Raw genomic sequence first — 26,142 nt, 5'->3', positions numbered from 1 at the left:
GAAGCATATTGATAATTTATTAGCAAAAATAACTATACTATATACAATACATGAGCAATTTCCCACTTGTTTAAGAATAAAAAGTAAAGTCTGTTATTTCTAATGTTCGCCTGTTCACACGTGGAAAACACCTGTACTGTTGTCATGCAGTTTATTTAAACATAAATGTGTCCTCACTAGAAATGTCTCGATAATCATTGAGAAGTTATCGTTATTACGAAAAAAAATTTATAGAAAAACGTATTTTTTGTTTGGAACTTTATTGAAAATCCTATTACTTTTCCACCGATTCTACTAAAGAAATAGCTTCTCTGCATGAAATAGCTTCTCTGCATAACAATTACCAATGTTAGTATTGAATATTTCCATTCAGAAAACGCGCAGAAAAACAATAATTATTTCATCAAAAGTTCAATCGGAATCGGATTTATATGACGAATAAATTATTTTTCACTCACGCCCCTCCAACTTCCAATTGTCGAGATATTATCATTCGTTTCAGTAAGTAACTTAAAACGTCCTTATCAATTGCGGAGATACCGAGTGCCAATATTCAGTGTTGTTCTCCACAATTAATAGAATCTAATTGTACCGACACATCAAATCTCGGAAAATTCAATAGAACATTCACAATGAGTTATAATTACAAGGGTTTTTGACATTTTGCTGATGACAAGTTCAAATCATCTTTACCGTCGATCTCGTAAATTTTCCACTAGTGTCAGCAGGAAGTGTAAACAACGAATGACGACAGTTGGTTCATTGCGATTAACTCTTGGTCGGTGGTATCCAGCCGCCAAATGCTTTCTCCAGTTCCTTCGCTACCGCAAGGCATAAACGATCTTGATGTGGAGCCGCAAATACCTGGAGATAATGATAAAAATCTATCACAGATGGTGTGGGAGAGATTTTATAAATAGAACCTTATTAACCCTCGATCACTCGCTCAAAGAGCGCGGCGCCGCCCGTTTTAGTAAAAAAAAAATATTTTAGCGTGTTTCTCGACGCATAAAAAATCTGACCAAATTAGAGTTCCTAGTTCAATCCTTTTAATAAGCATTGACGGTGTCAGAATATTTTCTCGGGAATTTTTTTTAGCTAAAATAAGAAAAGAAGCGTCGAACGGGGAGAAAAGCGGCGCCACGCCGCCGGGGCTAGTGAGTCTGTCGACCCTTCGAACGACAGTGTTGCTACATTCACTGCCACCTTTGAAATGCGCGCATATCGGTAAGCGCTAAGGTGGCAACAGCGCGCTCGGTTTAACCCAGCGGAGCTGCGCTAACCGTGCGACGGATGAATGCTGGCGGCCGAGTGCGAGTTAGTCTATACGCAATACCCCCGCAAAATGGGACTCTTTTTTCGATAAAAATACAGCCCTTTTTTCACAATAGGTCTAAACTGAGCTCAATTGATGAATTTATTTTCTAAGTATGATAATAACCGTGATAATGAGTGGGAAACAGTCACATTCATTCATGCGCTGCTCAGTATTCTCTGCTGTCTGCCCACCTGCGCGCTAATCAGGTGATATCTCACGAACCACTTGGCCGATTTTAATAAATCAAAAACCATTTTGTTCGTAGAGATGAAAGGAACCACTTTCACTCGAAACTTTTCCCCGTATCTCCTACCATTTTCGTGGAGAATCATTTTTTCATTAAGAATTGGGGTAAATTTGTTTATAACAAAGTATTGCGCGGCGGGATCGCAAAAAAACCAACGGATTCGGATTCCTCACCCCCAAAAATATAAATTCCAACCTTCAAATCTCGGGGGGCTTTTCATGCCCATAGAAGGGGGTATTGCGTATAGACTAAGTGATCGAAGGTTAAGTGATGAGAAAATCTCATACATACTGTGTTAGATAACTACTCTTAATATTTATAGTCATTACGAATTTCTAATGATGTTCTAACATTAAAGTTCTATTCAATTTTTCCTGCTAGTTTCTGACCGATTTTATTGAAACCATTGGCAGCTTGTGCACACATTTCCTTTTTACAAAGATATTTAATAGACTGTTAGAAAAAAATTGAAATTTCAGGGCCAATTGACTATTAATATTTAGGAAAGTGACTCTGCATGCGATTTAACCCTTCGTTACTCGCGTCCACGGCATCGCGCTGGTGGAATTCTATTTTTTAGTATAACTTTCGAAAAAACTCTTTAAAAAATTTGCAAAAATTCAAATGCCTGACTGATTCCAGTTAAAAGTATACTCTGTAAGTTCTAACCACGGTCAAAGCTTCTGATTAGAGAAAATTCACTCTTATTCTTACTGGAAATAAACAAGCCGGCGCCGTACCGCGATGCGACTGATCGTGTCATGGAAATATTGTATACGGCGTTGCCACACTTGTGGCTGCCGGGAGATCAGAAGAGTGGAAAGACCTCCGCGTGTATCCACTCTCCGAATTGTGGCAACGGTGCGCTTATTTACATTACGACTCGGCGTCGTGATACGAGTAACCGCGTCGGGCAGTTTCACGCGAGTAACAAAGGGTTAAGGGGGAAAAAATAAAATTACATATTTCACATGAAAATTCCGTGAAATTCCACATTTTTGAACAGCATTGAGATGAGAAATTATCAACCTATTTGAATTCTCAAAAAATTCTAAATTAGTCAATTTATTATTCTCATAAGTTATTGAGTTTTTCTATCTTCATATGGGGCATTCTCTATCTCATCAGATCATTTTTCATGATCTCTCGGAACGTCTCAATTTTCCAAGGTGTTCTATGACTCGAGAAAAGTATTCCAGATTTTTTTTAGAATTTTTGTACCGCTTATTCTCTTTCTGCAATTAGATTTTCTTGCCTGATAAAAATACCGTATTTCTCCAGTTTTATGCGTTCAAAAATTATGATTAAAAAATAAACAAGTGCATTTTTTCCGAGCTCTAAGATGTAAAAATGATCAAAAGTCGCAAACCATCAAGAGATCCCTTTTAGCCCAAAAAAGAGAAAAATGTTTTTGGACACTTTTCTTCGTTGTGATATTTTTTGACATCATTTTTCAAGCTCCAAGGAGATTACAAAAAAACTTCAAAGTGGAAAGCGAAAATTCCGTAGTGAAACGATAAAACAATTCCAGTCAATTCAGCTCCTAGCTATATGGACCTATGCAGCGATACCGCTTCACTAGTGGATTCATAACAAACGTAATTTCAACTGAATTCGCATTTACCTGAAACCCAATGGGCAATCCTTTGGCATCCAGCCCCATGGGCACTTGCGTGGACGGAAACCCAAGAAGATTACATAGCAAACAATACATCCCAGCTGATGTGTTTAACACAACCTGTCCAACTAGTGGGGCTCCACACGTAAACGTTGGATACAAGAATACACCGTTATCCCCGAGTTGTTTCTAATTTAATATAACACAGATCAATATGTTATTCAAAGGGAGTCATGTGTGTTCCAACTTACCAAGAGTTTGACCCTCAAGTCTTCCAATTTTTGCAAACAAATCGGTACATTAGAAGGGCATACGAGTCCATTTAAATCTTTGACGAGACTCATGAAAATAGCGGACTTGGTGAATTCGGATCGTCCCACCAATGATTTTAGAAGTTCCAGTGTGGAATTCACATTATCCTAGATGAATGTGAAGACTTTTAGTATTTATGAACGTAGAGGAAATAGTTTTAACCCCTCAAGTATGGCGCCCATATCGCCCGGTGTGTCCTCATCAGCCGGCCACGTATGAACAATTCGTATAGAAATTTTCTATGCGGATTGCGTATAGAATTTTTATAGGATTTTCGTATATGATATCCGGATATTTTTTATACAAATTATTTCGATACGATTTCTATACACGGAGAGAAATTTTTTAGAAAAATTCTAGTGCTAGCACGGGAAAAAAGGCGCAAAATGACGGCCAGGAAAAAATTCTAGTGCCGGCACTAAAAATTTTATTGGAGAAAACGTGAAGTTTTCCGGGTATTTCTGTGAAAATTTCACAGAAATCCCCAGAAATTTTACCAGAAATACCAAGAAATTTTACCTTAACAACACTAGAATATTTCACAGCCGGTGGATTGTGATTTTTTCCAGTACTCGTACTAGAATTTTTCTAGAAAATTTCTCTCCGTGTAGGGTTGATTCTATATGACCCACTGCCACATGTATAGAAACATTTCGTATGGAGTTGCGACATTTCTCTACGTTTTTCTCTGGAGCGTTTAGACATCTTTCGTATGAAAATAAAAATTTATGTAAAAAAAATTCTTGTATAGAAAATATTCGTATAGAAATATCCGAATATCACATACGGAAATCTTATAGAATTTCTGTCCGCAATCCATATAGAAAATTTCTATACGATTTGTTCATCCCGTCTACTCGAATTCGCTGTTCGATACGCGACAATTTCTACACCGATGATAAAAAAATTATCATCTCCAATTTATCGATAATCTTGAGTTTTTACCAATAAATTGTTTAATTACAGTACAGTCCAATCTTTGTGCCACAGGGACTGTAGAGGAATTAAATTCCAAGAATTATGTATTCCCCACTCTACTTGCGCTCAGAGGAGAAAATATTTTGATTCGATATTTTTCGTACAAGATACTAGACGACGTCCAATTTTTCATGATCCTTTGAGTACGATTCTTGATGTGAAACACGAATGTCTGATGAGGGCCCGGTTGCACCAAGCCCTGATATCCAAAAAAACCCCAGGGTAAAATTTATCCTCGGGGTCAATTATATCGTAGGGGTCCTCATTTTTGAATATTTGACCCGAAAATTAATTTTTTATTTATCCTGTAGCCCCATTGGAATTAACACTGATTTAACCTTGGGATTAAATTTTATTTCTTGTTCCTGGGATAAATTTGAGATACTCTCTCGGGTACAATAATCCATCGAACAACCAAATTTAGTTTTTTTCTTATCTGACGTTTTCGTTACCCGGAGATGGTCCAACCGGGCCTACAAGGTATTGTTCCTTTTCAAAATAATAATTTAGAAATTCGGAATAAGGTAGTTTGGTAATAGGGGCCTGCGAGGCAAAATTGACTCTTTCATTGGAATTTTGGTTTTTATAAAAATTAGGTGTAATTTTGTTTTATTTTATCTATCTATCCATCCAAAAAAATGGACGTAATGCACATGCTGCAATGCGTGTAAAAAATGAGTATTTTACTGTTTTATGACCGATGCGTTTAATTTTTTTTATTAACTATAACGAGTGCTCATTCGTTTTGAAATTCAATTGATGTGCAATTAAGTTCTAGATCATAGATGCGTATATTTCCAGTAATTTCTGCAATATCTCAACTCTATTCCCACTCAATTCTAGCCTCTTTGTCGAGTATCTTGTAAGAAGAATACGAAACAAAAAACATTCAAGCCAGAAATTGGGGGTATCACTCGGCACGGTTTGAGGCCTAGCATCGTGTACGAAAGTATCTTGCACGGAGGTTGGAGAAATAGTATATTGTGCATCAACGGCGGAAAGTCATGTTTTCCCGCCAGAGGTACACATGCTATTTTTTAACACGCCTGCAAAGGGAAGTTCGTATTTTGCTCTTTGATGAGCGGGAGGAAAGTACGAACTTTCTGTGCAGGTGTGTGAAAAAATGCGTATTGCTTTATACTGATTTTTCTAGAACGTTTAAGAGTAATCTCAGTTCGATAATACAAACGGTTGCCAAGATCGGCGATTGTCGGAAATTTATTAATAACAAATCAGTAATTCACTGAATCGAAATTTCGTTTGCGGCATTCGACAAAGGAATGCATGGAGTGTGTTGGGTAAAAATTTCATAATTTTTTTATGAAAATTGGCTCGATAAACGAGATATTTGATTTTGGATCTGACACCGAATTCAGTTTCGTATTGTTTATGTATTGAAGGAAAATGTTGAAAGTAACTTGAAGAAAAAATTGAGTTGCATTGTGTTGATACTGTTATCTATTTCATGGAGAAATTTTTAGAATTTCAATATCTACAATAGTACGGAAGATAATGAATTTTTATTAGCCACGGAAAGAGTCCATATGATATAGGACGCCGGCCGGTAGGACAAGCTCTGGGGTCCAGATGTGGCGTGTACGCCGTACTTGAGGGGTTAACAAATCTGGTGGTACATGAGAAATCGTAGGATTACCTTCGTATTAGAGGGTATCAAAATAGGAGGCATGTCTTTCATAGAGAAGAAAACTCCGGTTGCCACTTCACAAGTTTCCGACATCTCATCCATTTCCGGCTAAGGGTGATTTCATAAAATATGAGCGCTTTTAATATTAAGATATTCAAGAACTCTACAAGTTATAGTTCATTAGTGAAGTGGTAAACCGGTATAAGTCGATTTTGACTATTGCCCAGTTTTCAATGAATATCTCAAAATCTAAGGGAAATGGCAAAATTTTTGTCATAATTTTTTTTGTAGAGCAAATTGAGAGCTACAAAAAAGGGAATTACAACAATTTTGCTATTTCCCTTAGATTCCGAGATATTTATTGAAAACTGGTCAATAGTCAAAATCGAGTTATACCGGTTTACCACTTTGCTACTGAATTGTAGTCCGAAAGTGCAATTAATGATGATTTCAAGATATCCAATTCCCTCTTACAGTATTAGGGAAGGATGGGGTAAAACGGACGCTTTAGACTTTTTTCAATTATTCATAACTCAGAAACAAATTGATCAATTGAGCTCAGTTTAGGCTCCTCACAAAGGGAAAGAATTGTTCTTTGTATTGAAAAAAAAATTATTAAATTTTATCAACATTTCAACCCCTCATTAACATTTTTTAAAAAGTCAAAAGTGTCCGTTTTACCCCAACCTCCCCTATACCAGATTATAGACTCCGAGATTTTCAATGAATGACGTCAATTAAATTCTGTGATAAAAATTCGAATAAATTCATAAATAACCTGCGTCATTCGACAAAAAAATTCCCAAAAATTACATTCGTTTGAACAGTAGTTTCTAATGAACCAATAATGAAAATTGTACATTCGGAAATCGCGTTTTTGGCATTAAATAAATTTTTACTATAATTTCGAAAATGAAAATTATGTCGCGATGTCAAAAAATTAGTTCAATTCAGTAGAATAAATTGTGTAGAAAAATCAACACTTATTGATTTTTTCCATCAAATATTTTCTAGGGTGAACAGTCCTATTACGGAACTCCCACTCAATTAACGGAACACTTGAATATTTTGGCAGATTTCTGAAATATTTAGCTATCTATCGAATCGTTTTTTTTTTTAATGAAGTCGATATTTCCATCCCTGATATGAGAATATATTCGGTGGTCTGTCTGCTGTTTTCCACTCAATAATGGAAATAAATCCTGCCAGCTGTCATTTTCAGCCATTTTACGACCGGCGAGTAGTTAGATGTGACAGTGTGATCGCTAATGTGTCGAATGAAGTTATTTTGTTTAATAATCATCAAATGTCGTTAGTCCAGACTAATATTGATCCTAAAGGCTTCATTTTTTCATATTTTTGCATTCGTTTTATCCGAAAGTTCTTATTTCCACAAATATATGGGTGTTCCGCCAATTGGGTCGGGTTTTCATGGCATTTCTAATCGACGGAACACTTATGTTTTCGCTTGGCACGTGCCGTAGTGGTTCAGTCAAAAGTATGTAAATAATTGATGAGTTGAAAAGGTAATGACATTTATGTTTCTATTCCTTGTTAAATTGTTCTGATAAATTCATATATGAAGAAAGTCGAGTTATGGGTTCATATGACCGACCACACGGAGAGAAATATTCAATAAAAATTACCAGAAAAAAAACGTAAAAATGACGTTTCGAAAATCGTAAATCGTAATCGTAAAAAGTAATCTGGGAGCGAAGTAAAATTCAACAAAAAGTGTCAATCGTCACGTAAATTCTACGATCCGTTCCGTAAAAATTACTCATCCATCCGACANACACGGAGAGAAATATTCAATAAAAATTACCAGAAAAAAAACGTAAAAATGACGTTTCGAAAATCGTAAATCGTAATCGTAAAAAGTAATCTGGGAGCGAAGTAAAATTCAACAAAAAGTGTCAATCGTCACGTAAATTCTACGATCCGTTCCGTAAAAATTACTCATCCATCCGACACCTCACGGCTAGCCATGAGTCACCGTGAGGGGGAGATTTTACCAACACGTTCCGTAATTTTTCCAGAACGTTTCGTAAACATTCTTAAACATCCAAGAATTTTCATGTTCTGAGGCATAATAAGTCTTGAAGTTTCTGTTAGAATTTACAACTTCCAGAAAAATTACGTGACAATTTTCGTATTTTTTCGGTGACAGACCCGAAAATTTACTGAACGTTTCAGATTTATTCTCTTATATTCCTATAGAAATTCACTGAAAACGATTCTCGCTTGCGGATTACGTGAAATGTTCCGTAATTTTTCTTGAATATTTCTCTCCGTGCACGTATGAAAAAATTCAATAGAAAAATTCAGCGACTTCGCTATAAAAATCTGTTGGAATTCTATGAAAATTCTAGGCAACTCTCGTTAAAATTCTATTTGTTTTTTTGCGCTGTGTCAATAGATTTCGATTTTGTTATATGGATATTCTCTTGGAATTTTTTTTATAAGAATACTTGGGCATGAATTTTCTTTTTTTTTTTTCACTCGGATCCTGCTATGTAAAACAAAATAAAATATAGTGGAAAAAACTTAGAAAATTGGCACCCAATAATTTTAATAGAAAAAATCTCAAGAGAAAAATTCAAACAGAAAAATCAAAATCGATTGACTTTTTCCCACCAAATATCTAATAGAATCTGCGAAAAAAGAAGAATTTTAACGAGAATTCTCTACAATTTTAATAGAATCCTCATAGAATTCCTCGAGAATTCCAATAGAATATTTTCTAGCGAATTCCCGAAGGTTTTCTATTAAATTTTTTCATACGTGACATTACTCATTTTTACGTTTGTTCACTTGTAAGAGTTTCTTTGCACAATCAAATTTGCATCACAATTCCAATTTTCAATTATAATCTGAACTTGTTGACATTTTTCTACAAAAATATTCTTATTACTTCGGGTTCCTAACCCTTCACGGTCTCACAAAGTTCTAATGTTCCGTAATTGGGCACACGATGTTCTATATTTGGCAAGTGTTCCGTAATAGGTCTTTTGGATCTGGACATAATTTTACATTTTTCCCGATTACTTCTCATTACATGATGTGTTTTTTTTTTTTGAAAACTGCCGAATTTGTAATGGACCAGTGTTTATAAAAATTTTTTCAAACAATAGTTCGTTTTCAATCCATTGTCTGAATCTACGAAGAGTCTTGAGTGTTCCATAATTAGACTGTTCACACTATTGAACATTTATATTGAAAAAAAACGCGCGAAAAAGTTGGAAATTTTTCCACGCAATCGGCGATTGAAATGGAGAATTCAATGGAAATCCAGGGGGATTCTCGAACGAATGCGCTAGGTTTTTCTGCAGAATTTTTTATTGCGTGACATCAGGTTTAGGGCTGCCCACGAGACTCAAACGAGACCTTACTTTTTTTTTAAATTAGTAGCATTATAATTGTTAAAAAAATCTCAGGATCAAATCATCCAGGATCATTTTGTTCAGGATTATATTACGTCAAGATTAATTTAAGTAGGATCATTTTGCAACATTAAATTGTCGCGGATCATTTTTACCAGGATTATATGACGTGATACCACTTTGGAGGGATCGTCTTGGTCTTGGTGATCACGGAAATTTTCGATATTGTCACAGTCTCAAAAGAGGCAGTATCGGCTCTTCTCGTGATGACTCGCAGTCAATTTATCTCATCTTGGTTTCAAGTTTTTCGCGTTTTTTGTGTGTAGAAGACCGAGACTTAAACCGAGACTTTACATTGAAGAAGCACGAGAAACTTGAGACTGAGATGAGATAAATTGACGGAGTCATCACGAGAAGAGCCGATACTGTCTCTTTTGAGACTGCGACATGACCAAATTTTCCGTGTTCACCAAGACCGAGCCGATCTCTTCAAAGTGAAGTCTCGTTTGAGTCTGGTAGGCAGCCCTAATCATGTTATGAAGCTATAGTATTGAATCAATGCTCAAATTCTGGCGATTTAAACTTCCAGACTCCAGCAATAATAAACCCACCTTGACGACTTTTGCCCCTCGTTTTTCGAAATATTGCGCAGCCTTGAAAATGGCATTCCTCGTATCTTTATTCGTAGGGGTTATTCCAAACGCCCTTCCGGCATCCTCCATGTAAAATACATTGAGCTTGCCAATATCAACAGGGTCATCCAGCCGTAAATTCTGCTTACAGTCTGCGGACATAACTTTGACAGCCAAGTGTAAGTCCTCGGCAAATCTGGTCATCGGGCCGAGAGCCAAGTACGTTTGAAACTTGGGACCATTCGACATTGGAAAATGCCCTTTGATTGGTATTATTCCTGTGACGCACGAACAGATATATTCAGAGATGATTAGTAGGTTGAAACGGCTATTAAGAAGGAACTTTTTATGATGCTACTACTACCGGGTGTGGGTTTATGTCCAAATATTCCATTGAAAAGTGACGGGACTCGAATGGATCCGGCAATATCAGAACCAATTCCTATGAGAGAAGCGCCAGCTCCTATAAGTGCGCCCTGAAATTTTAAAGTGGTACACTGAGAAAAAAATTACTTTTGCGAAGGAATTATTTTCTTGGGAGAAAAATTTATTTTTTACTAGCGTATTTCTTCAGGCCACTCATTCCCAGATGGTCAAAGTCTATTTCCAACTGTTATACTTATGGGATGATTGTGCTACATATGACTTTGAACGAACTCCGTAGACACTTATCAACATTGCGAATTATTCTGAATCATTTTACGTAAGAGAATCACTAATTAAAAAAAAAATTGAAAAGTAATAAAGGGTGATCATTCAAGGTCATATGTAGCATAATCATCTCATAATTCAACATAATTGTAATATTTGAAGATGGACATGGACTACCGGGGAAACTCAGCAACTTCGACTTACAAGAATGAATCAAAATAGTCCATGATTTTGTAAAATTTTTACGGTTGAAGATTTAAATTATACATTTCTTTAATCGAACTAATTCTTCACTAACAGTACACACTCTGCACCAACATTATATTGAAAATGCATTGCTATGTTATTTCACAATATGCACTCTCCACGTTATTGTATTGTGGCATCAGCCAATTTTGAATCCGTGTAAATAAATGAATAAAAACATGGACCACCTAGGAATGACTGGACTGCTTTAAGGCCACCATACACGGACGTACGGGGTACGCGGATCAGCCAAAATTGAGCCTCCAAGAGACCAAGTTCGCCTGTGTGTGGAGGGTCACGGACCAGGTCCGGCAGACCGGGTCCGTGGTGCGTGGTCTTTCAAGACGGCTTGAAAACCGGGTCCGTCGCGTACCAAAATTGCCCTCAAGTTCGTCCGTGTATGGTGACAACGGACCCGGTACGCGGACCAGGAGCATTTGCCCATGCGCTATCCCCAAAGAAAAAATGAATAGAATCTATTTTCCTTTAATAATATTCTTGTTTTAATAATAAAATAATATTAAATAATTCGTCAAATATATTCATCATTTCCCTTGACCCAAATTATGAATTTATTGATTAGAAATTGAATCATTTTGCACGCGACAAAGAGTAATTCCTAATTTGTATGGAATAGATCTTCGATTGGATTCTTATAGAGAATTCATCCAGAATAAGGGAATTATTTGTTTCTCCTGAATAAAATATTTCCATTGAAATACATATATGAAATTATCCATTTACAGTGAGAATATTGTTGAAATGCATACGAAATATTAAAATGAAGACTTTTATTTCATCTTTCATCATTTTCATCATTTTTGAAGTAAAAACTAAAACATTCGATGATCGGAATACTCTTAATCGAAGAGATTCATCGCGGAATTGTTTAAAATCATATGAAGGTATCAATATTGCAGACATTCTGGTCGTTTCGTGTATGGGGGTGTACAGACCACAGACCGTGTCCGCACGGACCAGGTCTGCGTACGCCGTGCGCCTGTGTATGGTGGCCTTGAAGTTACGTCTACGCAGATGAAAAATGACTGTCATTTTTTTCTTGGAAAATAATGACAGTCATAAAGGGGGCGGAAGGGTGGTCACTGTGACAGCCGTCACAGAAGTCTCGTCATGTGACGCATTTGCAAATTTGCATCTCTGCTCACCTCCCCGCCGGACGATCCCCCAGCTGAATGTCTCCCATCATATGGATTGACTGTCGTACCATATACTAGATTAGCCGACTCAAAACCAGAACAGAGTTCTGGGGTATTAGTCACACATAGCGGAATTGCACCGGCCTTTCTCATACTCGCTACAATAAGGCTGTCTTCGGCGGCCTTGATCCCTCGCCTCACTCTGGTGCAACCGGTCTGGCTGAGACCTTGCCGTGACCGAGGAAATTGAGGAAGTTTATATTACAAGGAAAGACAAGGTGATATCTGTTTACAGTAGGCCTACTGAATAACACGGAAGTATACCTTTCAGTCCGCAACTTTCTTTCACAGTGAATGGTACACCAAAAAGAGGTTTACTCATGGTTATTTCGTCAATAGTGACTTCTCCACTCTCGAGCATTTTATCACAATCACGAGCTTCTCTGACAGCATCTTCGTATCGCTCGTCAACGACGGCATTGATGAATGGATTCACCTTTTTTATCCTCTTAATGTATGCTGTAACAACAGCTTCGCTCGTAACCTGTCAAAGCAAATGGATAATTGAATTGCTTTTACGAATGAGTATAGTTATTGCTGCTAATAAATCAGCAATTTGTTTCCGAATGGATTCCTTTTTTTAAATTCTTATTCCACTATTCTCTTCTATTTTTCATTGAATTGAAATTTCATGGAAATTTTTGCGTATCATTTCGTTCTGTCAAATGATTCTACATTCAGACCTACTCAAGACTAGAATTCGTTTTCAATCCGGATTTAGCCAGAGTTTAACCCAGGTTCTGTCAGATTTTAGTCGAGACCATAAGTCAATATTTTCTCTTTTTCTTTATTGAGGAAGAATAGCATTACTGGTACATCTCATCCCGAGATGAATTGCGCATTGTGTAGACGATTATATCCGTTCCACTTACAATCAAATGGAGCCCAAGAAGCAATGACTTCAAAAATATTATTAATACCTACTAGGTATCATCGATCGATTTGGATTTTTACAATATAGTATCTTCCTATATTATATATTATAATATATAATATAAAAAGATATTATATTATAAAATATAATACCTTTCCTCCCTTTCCTTTCCTTTTTTTTCCTTCTTTTATAGTATCTTTCTATATTATATATTATAATATATAATATAAAAAGATACTATATTGTAAAAATCCAAATCGATCGATGATACCTAGTAGGTATTAATAATATTTTTGAAGTCATTGCTTCTTGGACTCCATTTGACTGTAAGTTGAACAGCTGTACTCGTCTACACAATGCGCAATTCATCTCGGGATGAGATGTACCAGTAATGCTATTCTTCCTCAATAAAGAAAAAGATAAAATATTGACTTATGGTCAATAAGGTAATATGGTATAATATCTTTCTATATTATATATTATATTATAAAAATTCAAATCGATTTCTGCTGATGGAAGTTTGGTACTCGAAATTAAGATTCCAAAATCAAGGGTGACGGGGATCAGAATAAGGGTCATAAGAGACAATATGGGTCACGGGCGCTGGGATCGGAAGAATCATCAATTTCAAAATAAGTTAAATTTAGCTTATGTTCAACTGATAATATTATCCAACAATTTTCCATTACCAAATTGCTCATCAATCGAATATTCAAATTTCGAAATAATCTAGGGACCAGTAATCGTGTCAGAAGATTGACCATTACATGTCTAATCGAAAAAATCCTTTTGTGAAATTTATAATTATTTACTCAATAGTTAATTGAAAATTTAAATTATGAATTATTTTATCATTTTCAAATTCCAATTAAGATAAAATGACCATAGTAATAGAAAGGTGCAAATTCTAATGAAAAAATTATTTTCGCTCGTATACCCTTTCGGGTTTTTACGATTTGTTCCCTTCCCACCCCCCATCCCCCTGTACCGCATTCGCCGAAGGACGAGGGAAAACCTCACTTGAGGGAAAAACCTGCCCAGGTACAGTCATCCCTGTAAGGTGAAACGGAACCCCTGTGTCTATATAAACCTTTAGAATTGTGTTTTCTCCTGCAATTATTATTTTTTATTTATGAAACTACTTCATTTACCCAACAATTCAATGATCGAGTCGATGAAGTCATTTCATAGGTATAAAGTAATGATTGTAGGAGAAAACCCAATTCTAAAAATTCAAATAAACACAGGGGTTCCGTTTCTCCTTAACGAGACTCCCGCTCGACAGTGAAACTGTGAGATTAGAGTGTTACAAATTTTGGCTCCCCAGCCGGGTATGGAACCCGGGTCGCTCACGTGCCAATTCCATACTCTAACCACACAGCCACGGCCGTCGGTGCAAATTCTAATAATATTACTGTTGGATTTGATGGAACGAAATAGTATTCAAAAATCAATCTCTACACAGCTCGACACATTTCAGTGTTACCACATAAAATTCTGCACACTGAGGTTCTTAAAACTGTGTTTATATTACGTGGCGACCCCATATGGCAGGCGACTACGAATACTATGAACAAAACAGAACAAAGGACAAGGAGAAAATGCGTTCCAAGTGGTCCAATGTATTGGTCCTTATTGTTCTGAAGTTAGTCTCCAACAGCCGGAGTTACAGTAAAGATCGAGATGCGTCTTCTACGTGCGACTGAATAAAAAGTCACAGTCAAATTAAATTCACAGAGCTATTAATTCAATCATTATTTCATTACATAATAATAATCCGATGATTTTTTTTCTCTCCGATTTATATTGTTTGGTATTTTTTTTATGTATTCTATCAAAATGTGAGGATAGAAGCTGGATTCATGAATATTCTTCCATTATTAAAAAAAATATATCATTTTTAAAATTTTCTGGAGACATCGAAAAATTGAAAATTTTGTTCTCTTGTAGATCACGTATCTCTGTTCTTTTTTTTCACTTTTTTCCATTGAAATTAGATCATCGAAAGGGAACATAGTGATATTTTTCCGTCATTTAAAAAAAAAAATCATTTTTGAAATTTTTCAGAAAAATAAAAAATCGTTCGCTTTTATTTTCTTGCTGATCATCTCTCGCTGCATTTTTCTCATTTCCTCTCAATGAAATCAGATCATGAAAACGAATAATATCATTTGCATTATCTGATAAAATGATTTTTTCATTGAGAGGAATTATTATATTATATTGATATTATTTAACATAAATATCTCTTCAGTTGAAAATGAGAAAAACTGTTCCCACAATTTGTATACTACAATGGGAATAGAATCCAATAAATTTAATTTAATCTAACCACAAAGAAAAATTGCGCCCGTTCGCTAGTACCCATAAATCCAATAATTACAAAATATTACAAATGTAATGATTGTCGACCGATCGCTGCACGGCGGTCACAATAAAACTTATGAGGGGCAAAATAAGGGTCATGAGGGTTAGAATAACCCACTCACTTTGTACGTTCAGCTACTGCGCCCAGTCCTTTCTCGTCCATCTTTATTCGAAAACTCAAATCGAATAGTTACAGAATTTTTTATGGAAAATAGGCAAAAATTATGTGAACTTTCAACAGAAATTCCGCTTGCAATTTCCATACGCAAGAAATAGAATTTCAATAATTGAAATGTGTACGTACCTGCTGGAGGCGTATTTTCTTTGCTAATTCAGTAGCACTGAGTTGAAGCAGAGGATTCTTCGTTGGAGGTAGTTTCGGAGGTTGCACACGATTCAAATACAAGAAGACTGGGTGTAACATCGTCAGAATCAGAGAAGACAGCCATGATACTATTCGTACCGCCCATTTCATCCTTAACAGGTGATAAATTATAATGAATTACATTTATAATCAAATTACCTCCTTATACATATAAGCAGTTCCACATCAAATTCGATGTCGGGGATTGTCTCACCAATTTATCTATGCAAAGGTGGGCAGGAGACGAACATTTTGAAAGAAAAATTAGGCAATATTTACTAATAACTGCAAAAGTTACGGTTTTTTTTAAATTCCCAGTTTTTTCTTTGAGGAATTTTTGTTTCGCATTATCAAGAATATTCGAGTTCCTTTAGAGTTACCAAATTGTCTCTTCAACATACACTCAAAGAATATAAAAATACTTTCATATCATAGTGCGATCGAAATGAAGTTGGTCGCAATCGATGGGCATTTACTTGCTTAAGACTGGATTAGGTTGGGAGAGAAAACCCCTCATCTCTTTTTGAGTTTTTCAAAAGAGAAGTGTCAAAATTGATATCTTATGGTTTTATACTATTTTTGACTCCTATTTCGCTGATGGTTTCACTTACTCCAGTTTGCTTTGTTTTGAAATTTCGGAAATTGGAATTTGAAAGAAGTGAAATGTTTTGTAAGAAATTCCCGAATTTCAAATTTCAAATTTTTTCATCTGAAATTTTTAGTTTACAGGTCAAGCCGAATATATGATTGCAACGCCCATTTTTTACATATATCGTGCGATATTTTATGATGCTGGTGAGAAAAAGGCGGTTTCTTGCACGCGAAGTGTGCAAAGGGCGTTTTTTTCACTTGTGCCATGAAAATTGGTAAGAAACTTCTCACATTCCTAATCACATGTTATGAAAGTCGCATTTACATGGCACAGCAATTTCCCAGGCACGGAAGCAAAAAATTGGTAAGAAATTACCCATATTCCTAATCATATGTTATGAAAGTCGTATTTACATGGCACAACAATTTTCAAGGCACGGAAGTAACGGTGGATGAAAATTACGACTGCTTCAATGTTTTTTATGAATCACTTATAAGAGTCTCATGAGCATTTCATTAGTTTAAATATAAAATACGAGTCACTCGACTGATTTGTCTACCAAATAAATGACATGGAAGCATAAACACGTTTTAGAAAATAAATCACGTCGATAATATAAAAAATCTCTGCATGGTTACAGGAAGATTTCTACATGGTTGACAATAAAAAAAGACTGTACGATGTGTATAGGTGGTCAACCTCGAATTTATACGAACTGAGGCAACTTTTGTCTGTGATGTGCATTCGGTGTTGAATGGCAACAACGAAATAATTAAGTGCTTTCCTATCTTTGCACGATCACACTGATCGATATGGCGCGATCAATGAACATTCCAACAATGTCCCTAACTTTATGACTTGGCTATAGTAACACTTTCCCGTTCATGCAGTGCACATCGAAAACTTTGGGATCTATTCCTAATGTTACACTGAGAAAACAAAATTTCTAAAAAATAGAAATTCTATGATTGATCCAAATCGTTTATCGATTGAATAGTCGCAAAAGAAAATGCTATTGTAAGACACAAATATCGATTTGAACCAAACCAAAATTGGATTGTATGAAATCGATTTTGTTATAGTATAGTATATTTTGTTTATTAATTCTATCGAATTTAGAAAATATATGTTTTCGCGACAAAATCGATTTCATACAACTCAATTTTAGTTTAGTTCAAACGCTTCGGATTTGGCGCAAATAATTTTTTTTTCACAATTGCAATAGAAAAATAATCAGTTCAAATGATGAAGAATTGCGTTTGTCGTAAATAAGAAACTGCTCACCGCGAAAGTTTTGTATCAATGAGTATCCAACAATATGTTCCTCATAGATCAAATGAATATTTTATTGCATCTATGAATTCTGCTTTCAATCGAACAGATATTCTTTTACGGGATATCGTGACGCTGATAAATTAGATAATTACATGCTTGATTCGAAGAAGATATCTGATAATAGACCGACGTCGGTGGCCGAAGCGGCTAGGTGCGAGCCTAGTGTGCGAAAGGTTGTGAGTTCGATTCCGCGTGGAACCGAGTTTTTCAACCGGAGGCTCCGACGAGCGGGAGGTCGCTAATAGAGTGATCGCCTGTACCGGCATGGGTTTTCTGTGGTTTCCCATGCTACTCCTATGTTCTATAGAAGTGCGAATGCATAGGGTTGGATAGGGCCGATTAGCCAATCAGAGGACAGAAAGGGCCGGAATATAAAAAAAAAAAATATCTGATAATACAGACATTGATTTGTATGTACTGAAAAGTAGATAGTAACAAAAAAAAAGTTTAGATAACTGATCTTATTCTTTTTCAATCGAAAACATAAAAATTAAATCGATATTTGTGTCTTACAGTAGCATTTTCTTTTGCGACTATTCAATCGATGAATGATTTGGATCAATCATAGAATTTCTATTTCTTAGAATTTTTTTTTCTCAGTGTAGTAAAGCTATCGGCAACTGAGGAAATTCTGTTCACGGTGAGAAATTTGTCGAAATTTGTTATCAATACCCGGAAATTGTGTTCAAGTGATATTTTTACTGTTTGATCCTATACGGCCCACTGCCACATGTATAGAAACATTTCATATGCTGGAGTTGCGACATTTCTCTGTTTTTCTCTGGAGCTTTTAGACGTCTTTCGTATGACAACAAAAATTTATGTTAAAATTTATGTATAGGAATAATTCGTATAGAAAATATTCGAATAGAAATATTCGAATATCATATACGGAAATCCTATAGAATTTCTATACGCAATCCGTATAGAAAATTTCTATACATAAGTCACACTTCGGGAAATTATTTCCAGACTATTTATAAAATTCTTCTTAGTCAGAAGTGTATAACACTGTTAAACAATTTTGCCTGAAATTTCCGGTGCTTCGAATTTTTCATCAAGTGACAGTTCCACTCAAATTTCAAAGAATGTCGTCACTGAAAACTCGCGATTTGATGAAAGAGTCAGTGGAAATTATACATTTTTGTTCAATTGTTCCATAAAAGTTGATGAAAATCAGAAAATTTCAGGTAAATATATTCTTCAATTTTCAATTCCTTGAAAGTTGCGGATAATCCGTTTTTTTTGTATTTTGGTGTCATTGTTAGTGGTGATTTCGTTAGCAGAAAGGGCAAGTGGTCTAAATCGATCACAACTAATCCTCCCTTTCGTAGAAATCTAACGGCAATTGCAAGATTCCCCTCTGAAGCCCTTTTCCTTGAAGCTACACTGAGAGAAAAATTTGAAGTTCGATTTACAATAAGAAAATAGTTCAGGCATTTTGGTGAACGATACGATTTTTTTTGTATGCGGCACATAACATTATAGTAACTTCACAAGCGTAATTTTTGCAAATCAAAATGCAGTTAAACTAACCAAAGTTCAAAAATAGCCATGACAAATCTATCGTGAGAACTATAAAATAGTTTCAATGACTACATTCCATTGTAGTAATTACTTCTCGGGCCATAGTTACCGTAACCCATGAAAAATTGTTGAGGACTTTTTGACTATAATTCGATGGTGATGGAATATAGTCAGAAGAATTATATTTTTCTCTCAGTGTAAAGAAAAAGTTTTCACAAACTTTTCTATTTCTCTGTTTCAAGATATAAGAGATTTACTGATTTGCTAAATTCTAGATTTCTCTTTCACAGATGTGAATCTCTTCCAAAAATTGACAAATGTTGTCAGCAATGTTCTTTGTAAGAATCACCATTCTAAGTTTTCGGAATCAGCAGTATATCATACTTTCCATTACATATCTGGAATTATTCGCCGTTCGGAGGTAAATTCTGAGTGGAAAACTGAACGCTCCTTCGACCAATTAACATACTTCCACTACAGTTTCGGTCATTCCCGATGATTAATATACTTTTATAGTATTAAGAAGAGAAAAGTGCAACCTAGATTCCGCGGAAAATTACAACATTCGAATACCATAGTTTATGTCCCTCTCGTGCTTGAGGCCATTTCTTTTCGTTATTCATTTTTTTCTTATTTCAACACTAAAAAACAAGCTTTATTTTGAGGATTATTATGATCTCAAATTGAGAGTTTCAGTTTGACAGACTCAAATTGAAAACTTCAAACGTCTGAACTTGACTTTCGAAACTTTCAACTTAAGACTTTCAGGCTTCAAATCAAAACTTTTGAAAATTTCAAAAGAAGGTATCATTTTTTTGAGTGATCCACTTGGGTTTCCCACTTTGTGGACCTCTGTTCATTGGAAATAATTGTACTATATTGTTATGGAAGCACCCTAATCAAAATATTTCTATCGGAAAAAGAAAATTACACTATTGATCTGGAATTGAGACAAAGTATTTATAACGTCAATTGGATTATGGATAGTTATTTTCCACTTTTTCAATATTTTATTTACAAGTTATTAAACTAACCCTTAGAAGAAATTCTTGAATATCTAAAAAAAATCGATTCGAGAAAAACAAAAAAACATAATGTAAACGAAAAATTAAACTAATGTGAATAGATGTGATGAACGCTACAGGTCTTACGGGTCTTCATACTTTTCAAGCCGAAGTGGCGGCGTTTCAAGAATGTTAAGTATTTCTCTGCGATAGTAAAAATTTTGACAAAAACGTTAAAAAATACGAATTGTGTAAAAAAACCTTGAGGAAAAAAAAGGATTAATTTTGAGGCTCGGGTGGATTCGGGAGAGGATTTTCCCATCCAAAATGTTAGCTTTGTAAAAAATATAGAGTCATTTTGGCGAAAAATTACGATTAAACCAACTTTAGACTTTCATAAGTCCTACTTGGAGATATTAAAAAATTCCAATTTAAGATTATCAAAAATGTCAATTCGAAATCATAAGTCTCAAAATAAAGCTTTTTTTTTTCTTGAGTGTATCCCGAAAAAAATGAGGTGTCACGTTGTCAGACTCAAACGGTGTCAATTCTAATTTTCGAGAGCTAAAATAGACTGATACAGAAACCGATTGCGAAAGCCCAATACCGTGGGACAAATTTCAAGGTCGAAAAGATGCTCTCAGCCCTCAGCCTCTGATGACCCTCGATTTCCGACATTTCCATGGTTAATTCCCGCCTTTCATACTTGTATTTTGACATTTGCCCTTCACATTTAGTTAATATTACATTTGATATTCTATATTTATGTCTGAAAAATTTTCAATGATAATGGGTCACTAACGCTGGTCATTGGATATTCGTCTCATCATATTCTCGTTTCTTACACTGGGAGAAATAAAACTCTCATGGAGTATACCTTACTTGCGTCAAGAGACTTGCCCATTGATAGTTGTGAAATACGAGATGTTTTATCCTAAGTATACTAGAAGTTTAAGGGACAATTTTTATTTTTCGATTCAAGAATTTCAATCATTTGCTCAGTACAATTATAATTATAATTATCCTCATCTGTAATTAATTGACTAATGGACTTTGAATTCATTAATGCATCGGATCCATTTTTTTACTTATTCGATTTGTAATAGTTTGAATTATGGATAAACAAAAGAATACCACGTTGTATTTTTATACTCGAGAAAAATGTCTCGTCGCACTGAGAGAAAAATCTGAAGTTCGATTTACAATAATGACCCTCATCTATAATTAATTGACAACGAAAAACGTAGAGAAATGTCGCAACTCCATACGAAATGTTTCTATATATGTGGCAGTGGGTCGTATAGGATCAAACCTATAGATATCGTATAGAAATAATTTGTATAGAAAATTTCTATACGATTTTTTCATACCTGCGGTCCTACCCCGGTCCTTTTTATGGAGTTCTCGAAAGCGACAGAAAACCTGAATAATAATATAATTTGTGAAAACGAAGTGCGAATGAACCTTTAAAATTTCTTAAATCAAGGCTTGGATCAGGCCTTGCCATTCAACCTTGTTCGAGCGTTAAAAAGTAAGCCGCAATTCAGGTGCTCAATCATTTTGGGGCTGAATAAGGGCTGCACTTGGGCCTCAGCCCTGATCAGGTATTTTCGAGCCTTGGTTCAATACTTGATAAGCCTTGTCTCCATCGTCAATCAGGGATAGCCAAATTTGTAATATTTTATTACGGTTAAATATTGTAGCCCTCAACTAGATAACATCACTCTTGAAATTTTTTGAGTACTCAAGTATCATCAATTCAAATATTCAAATTTTCAACTATTTTATCAATCAATAATTGAAGTAGGAAGATTGACGATTATTTGTGTCATCGAAAATTCCCTTCCAAGAAATTTGAATTATTCACTTAATAGTAAATTTACATTTTCAGATTAACAAATTTTAAATACATTCATTATTCGTAAAAAATCAGATTATTAATATTATATTATTTGAAAAATTGAATCAACATGTTTTAAACCTTCATTAATGTAAGAGTCAAATTCTTGTAATATTACTGAAATTTAATATTGATGAGGATCCCTGTCGTCAATTCCTATCGGAGATATCTTTCCGAATGATTACAACTATCTGTACATATTGAACTTTGATGAATGTTCCTTATCGGGGGTATTGCTACTGTCAATGCCACAGAATGAAAAGACAATAGGCAAAAGCATCGAAGATATTCGGAATTGAGTATCAAATCCGGTGCAATACGTAAGAAATTAAATCAGTATTTGCATTCCTTAACGCAGCCAATGAATTATTGAACCGAGGCATGGTTCCCACATTTGCTTATCCAAACATTTGAGGAAATTCTGACCGCAAAGGTGTTTAAATCGAGCCCCATTCAATTTTTGTATTTTGCATACATAATTCCGCGGTCTTCATTCAACACATGACTGTGCAATTTTATAATCCCATACTAAAACAAGTGGCATATTGCTCTTGTCTTCATATGGTATAGCTATTTTTGCTATTATAAGGAATATGCTTCCAAATGATCGTTTTTCACATTATTTTCTTCTACGGTATGTAATTCATTTTTTCATGTTATTAAATTGAAGGAAATTTCAACTTAGTTGAATGATATCGTTTTCCTTTAGTACGTTGTGGTACAACTGCGTAAAGAACGACTTTTTTGCACGCACGCGTAACACATCCTATTTTTTGTGATACCTGCCAAGTTCACGGTTTGAAACGGTCGTGGGGATAAAGTGGGTGTTTTTGTGCACGACCTCTGAACTTTGAGCACACGGAGAAAAAAATTCCACACGGAGAGAAATATTCAATAAAAATTACGTATCTTTTCCGTAATTCCGGAGCGAAATGTGGTTGTAGGAAATTTTACGGAACTGTCACGGAATTTTTCCGGAGCGTTCCGTAATTTTTATCTGAATCTCTTGTACAAAATTACGATACCGTCACTTAAATTTTCTGAGTCGATTCCGTAATCGGTGAGTGAAGTGAGAGTTCCATAATTTTTACTGAACATTTTTCTCCGTGCAGATAATTACTGTGGTAGTCCGATAAAATGAGTTCATTTGGAAAAATTATCGTGCTAGCACCGGAATTTCTGCCGTGCGCTAACAGGAATTTTTCTGCGTCCGTTCAAACGAACCCATTTTACCGTGCTGGCACAGTAGTTTTTCTGGAATTTTTCTCTCCGTGCACATGGAGAGAAATGTTCAGTGAAAATTACGGAACTCACAGGCCACTCATCGATCGCGGAATCGATTCCGAAAATTTAAGTGATGCTATCGTAATTTTGCCCAGGACATTCAGGTAAAAATTACGGAACGCTCTGCAAAAATTCCGTGATTTTAGGCAAAAATTACGTGACAGTTCCGTTAAATTTTCTACAGCCACATTGCGCTTCGGAATTACGGAGAAGTTACGTAATTTTGATTGAATATTTCTCTCCGTGCACACTACAAAAAATTGTAGTGCTGGCACGGGAAAAGACGCGCAAAGTGACGGCCAGAAAAAAATTCCAGTGCCGGCACTAAAATTTTTATTGGGGAAAACGTGATTTTTTCCTCGTATTCCTGTGATGATTTCACAGAAATCCCTAGGAATTTTACCAGAAATACCAAGAAATTTTACCTTGACAGCATTAGAATTTTTCACAGCCGGTGGATTGTGATTTTTTCCAGTATTCGTTCTAGAATTTTTCTAGAAAATGTCCGTGTAAACGGTTTCGAAAAGTGAACTTTTCCGGCAGGTATCACAAAAAAAAATTTCTCAGCTGACATTCTTTTCGTTCAGTTACAAAGACGTTCGATGTAATTCGCAATAGGGAATCGTTTTCCGGCAATTTTTATAGGAATGGAAGAGAAGAAATCTGAAACGTTCAATGAATTTTCAGGTTCATTACCGCACAAAGTACGAAATTGTCACGTAATTTTTCCCGAAGAAGTAAAATCTTACAGAAACTTCCCGACTTATTATGCCTTCAAAATCAAAAATTCTTGTACGTTCAACAATTTTTATGAAGCTGGTGAGTTATTTCTACGTTTCGTTCCGTAAAATTTCTCAATCGTTGGGGAAAAATTACGGAACGATTTGTTGTCCCCACAGCGGTGAGTCATCAGACGGGTGATTAATTTTTACGGAACAAATCGTAGAATTTACGTGGCGATTGGTACAATTTCGGTTTCGACGCACACTTTTTATTGAATTTCATTTCCCTCGCGGATTACGCTTCGACACGTAATTTTTACGTTTTTTTTTCTGGTAATTTTTATTGAATTTCAATGGAAGATATCATAGTAATTCTCATGAGAGTGACATTGAATGGGATTTTAGTCAGTGAGAACGAGATGGAAATTTCACTTGATGCAATTCTTCAGCTTGATTGAATTTTCAATGGAATATGAATTTCCAAAAATAAAATTACATGTATTTTCCATTTTTCCTGAATTTACCTGATTTTTATGAATTTTCACATAATAATTTTTCAGCTAGAGGTGGGGAAAAACTCAGATTTCCCCACCTGAATCGCTAAAAAGTGTGAGTTTGAGTAAGTTGTATTGCTTAATTTTTCAATGACAAGATTTCCTGAAATTTCAGTGGAAATAGAATACAATAAAAATTTCCGAGATTTGGCACGGAAAATTCAGACAATAATTTTTAACAGTGAACAATAGGTATGCAATGAATATACTCACTTGATAAATTACAGGAACAAATTCAAATCCGTAAGAAAGTATCAAAAAAACCGAAAAATCGAAAATGATTTTTCTTATTATAGCTTATTAAATTGCAGGAAACACACTAATAAAGAAGTAAAGAGATTTGAACCACTTTGAGAGCAATGCATCTTTCGTTTGCACCATGCAGCGTCCGGGCCGCAAATAGTTCGATCGAATGCACTGTATCAGTGGGCCTACATATTCTCACGACGACGGTTACTCGCGGACTGAACAAAAACACTCCTCAGCGTAACATTACTTATGCGCGCCAATGGGTTTGAGAAAATAAGTAACTTAGAGATGTTTACAAGACATGCCTACCCATATATACCCATAAGCTGCTGAAAATGCATAATTTTGCTCCACTCCGCATATTACATATTAACTATAAACAAGAAACACGTTTGATGAAAGCTGTATTGCATTTACTCATTTTTTTGTGTATTTTCATGGCCTTGACAAGTTCTGGATAACTCCAAATTTGTTTATTGAGATAAGAACAATCTGTTTTACACGTATGAACAAATCGTATCGAAATTTTCTCTACGGATTGCGTATAGATACTCGGATATTTCTATGCGAATATTTTCTATACGAATTATTTCTATACATAAATTTTTATTTTCATACGAAAGATTTCCGAACGCTCCAGAGAAAAACGTAGAGAAATATCTCAACTCCATACGAAATGTTTCTATACATGTGGCATTGGGTCGTATGGGATCAAACCTATAGAAATCGTATAGAAATAATTTGTATAAAAAATAGCCATATAGAAATATCCGAATATCATATACGAAAATCCTGTAGAAATTCTATACGCAATCCGTATAGAAAATTTCTATACTGTTTTCATACGTGTATAAGGGTCAATGATGTTGTAAGAGACATATTTTATGCACTTCAACCATCAAAGTCATGTGAAACGAATGAATGAACTTGTAGGACGTGAATGAACGTTAAGCGTCACAACTAACGAGGTATATTATAGAGGTAAGATTATAGCAGGTACACGCACGAAAACAATTCATACAGAAAGAATACGGTAGGGAATTCTGTTGGATTTCTATAGAAAATTTAATTAATTTTTCGTCCATTGTATTGAAAAATTCCCCACCTTTAGTTCTTTTCTTCT

General features: G+C 35.3%; 1 protein-coding gene across 2 annotated transcripts; it reads right to left on the bottom strand.

The window, feature by feature from the left end:
- LOC107041662 (fatty-acid amide hydrolase 2-A) lies at window positions 1-26,142 on the bottom strand. 2 transcript variants are annotated; one of them, XM_015262305.1, is made up of 10 exons: window positions 26,125-26,142; window positions 15,793-15,964; window positions 12,512-12,731; window positions 12,197-12,414; window positions 10,498-10,609; window positions 10,113-10,411; window positions 6,128-6,226; window positions 3,435-3,602; window positions 3,190-3,372; window positions 1-864 (listed from the first exon to the last, which is right to left on the bottom strand). In XM_015262305.1, the coding sequence occupies exons 2-10, from the start codon at window positions 15,961-15,963 to the stop codon at window positions 769-771; spliced, it is 1,566 nt and encodes a 521-aa protein (XP_015117791.1). In that variant the 5' UTR covers window position 15,964; window positions 26,125-26,142; the 3' UTR covers window positions 1-768. The 2 variants fall into 2 exon arrangements, with proteins under 2 accessions (XP_015117791.1, XP_015117790.1); XM_015262304.1 differs by lacking the exon at window positions 26,125-26,142 and adding an exon at window positions 24,984-25,221.

This window comes from Diachasma alloeum, unplaced genomic scaffold, assembly GCF_001412515.2.
Source record: "Diachasma alloeum isolate Michigan unplaced genomic scaffold, Dall2.0 Dall_scaffold_00371, whole genome shotgun sequence".
Taxonomy (NCBI): domain Eukaryota; kingdom Metazoa; phylum Arthropoda; class Insecta; order Hymenoptera; family Braconidae; genus Diachasma; species Diachasma alloeum.
This window is presented reverse-complemented; position numbering and strand designations above follow the sequence as displayed.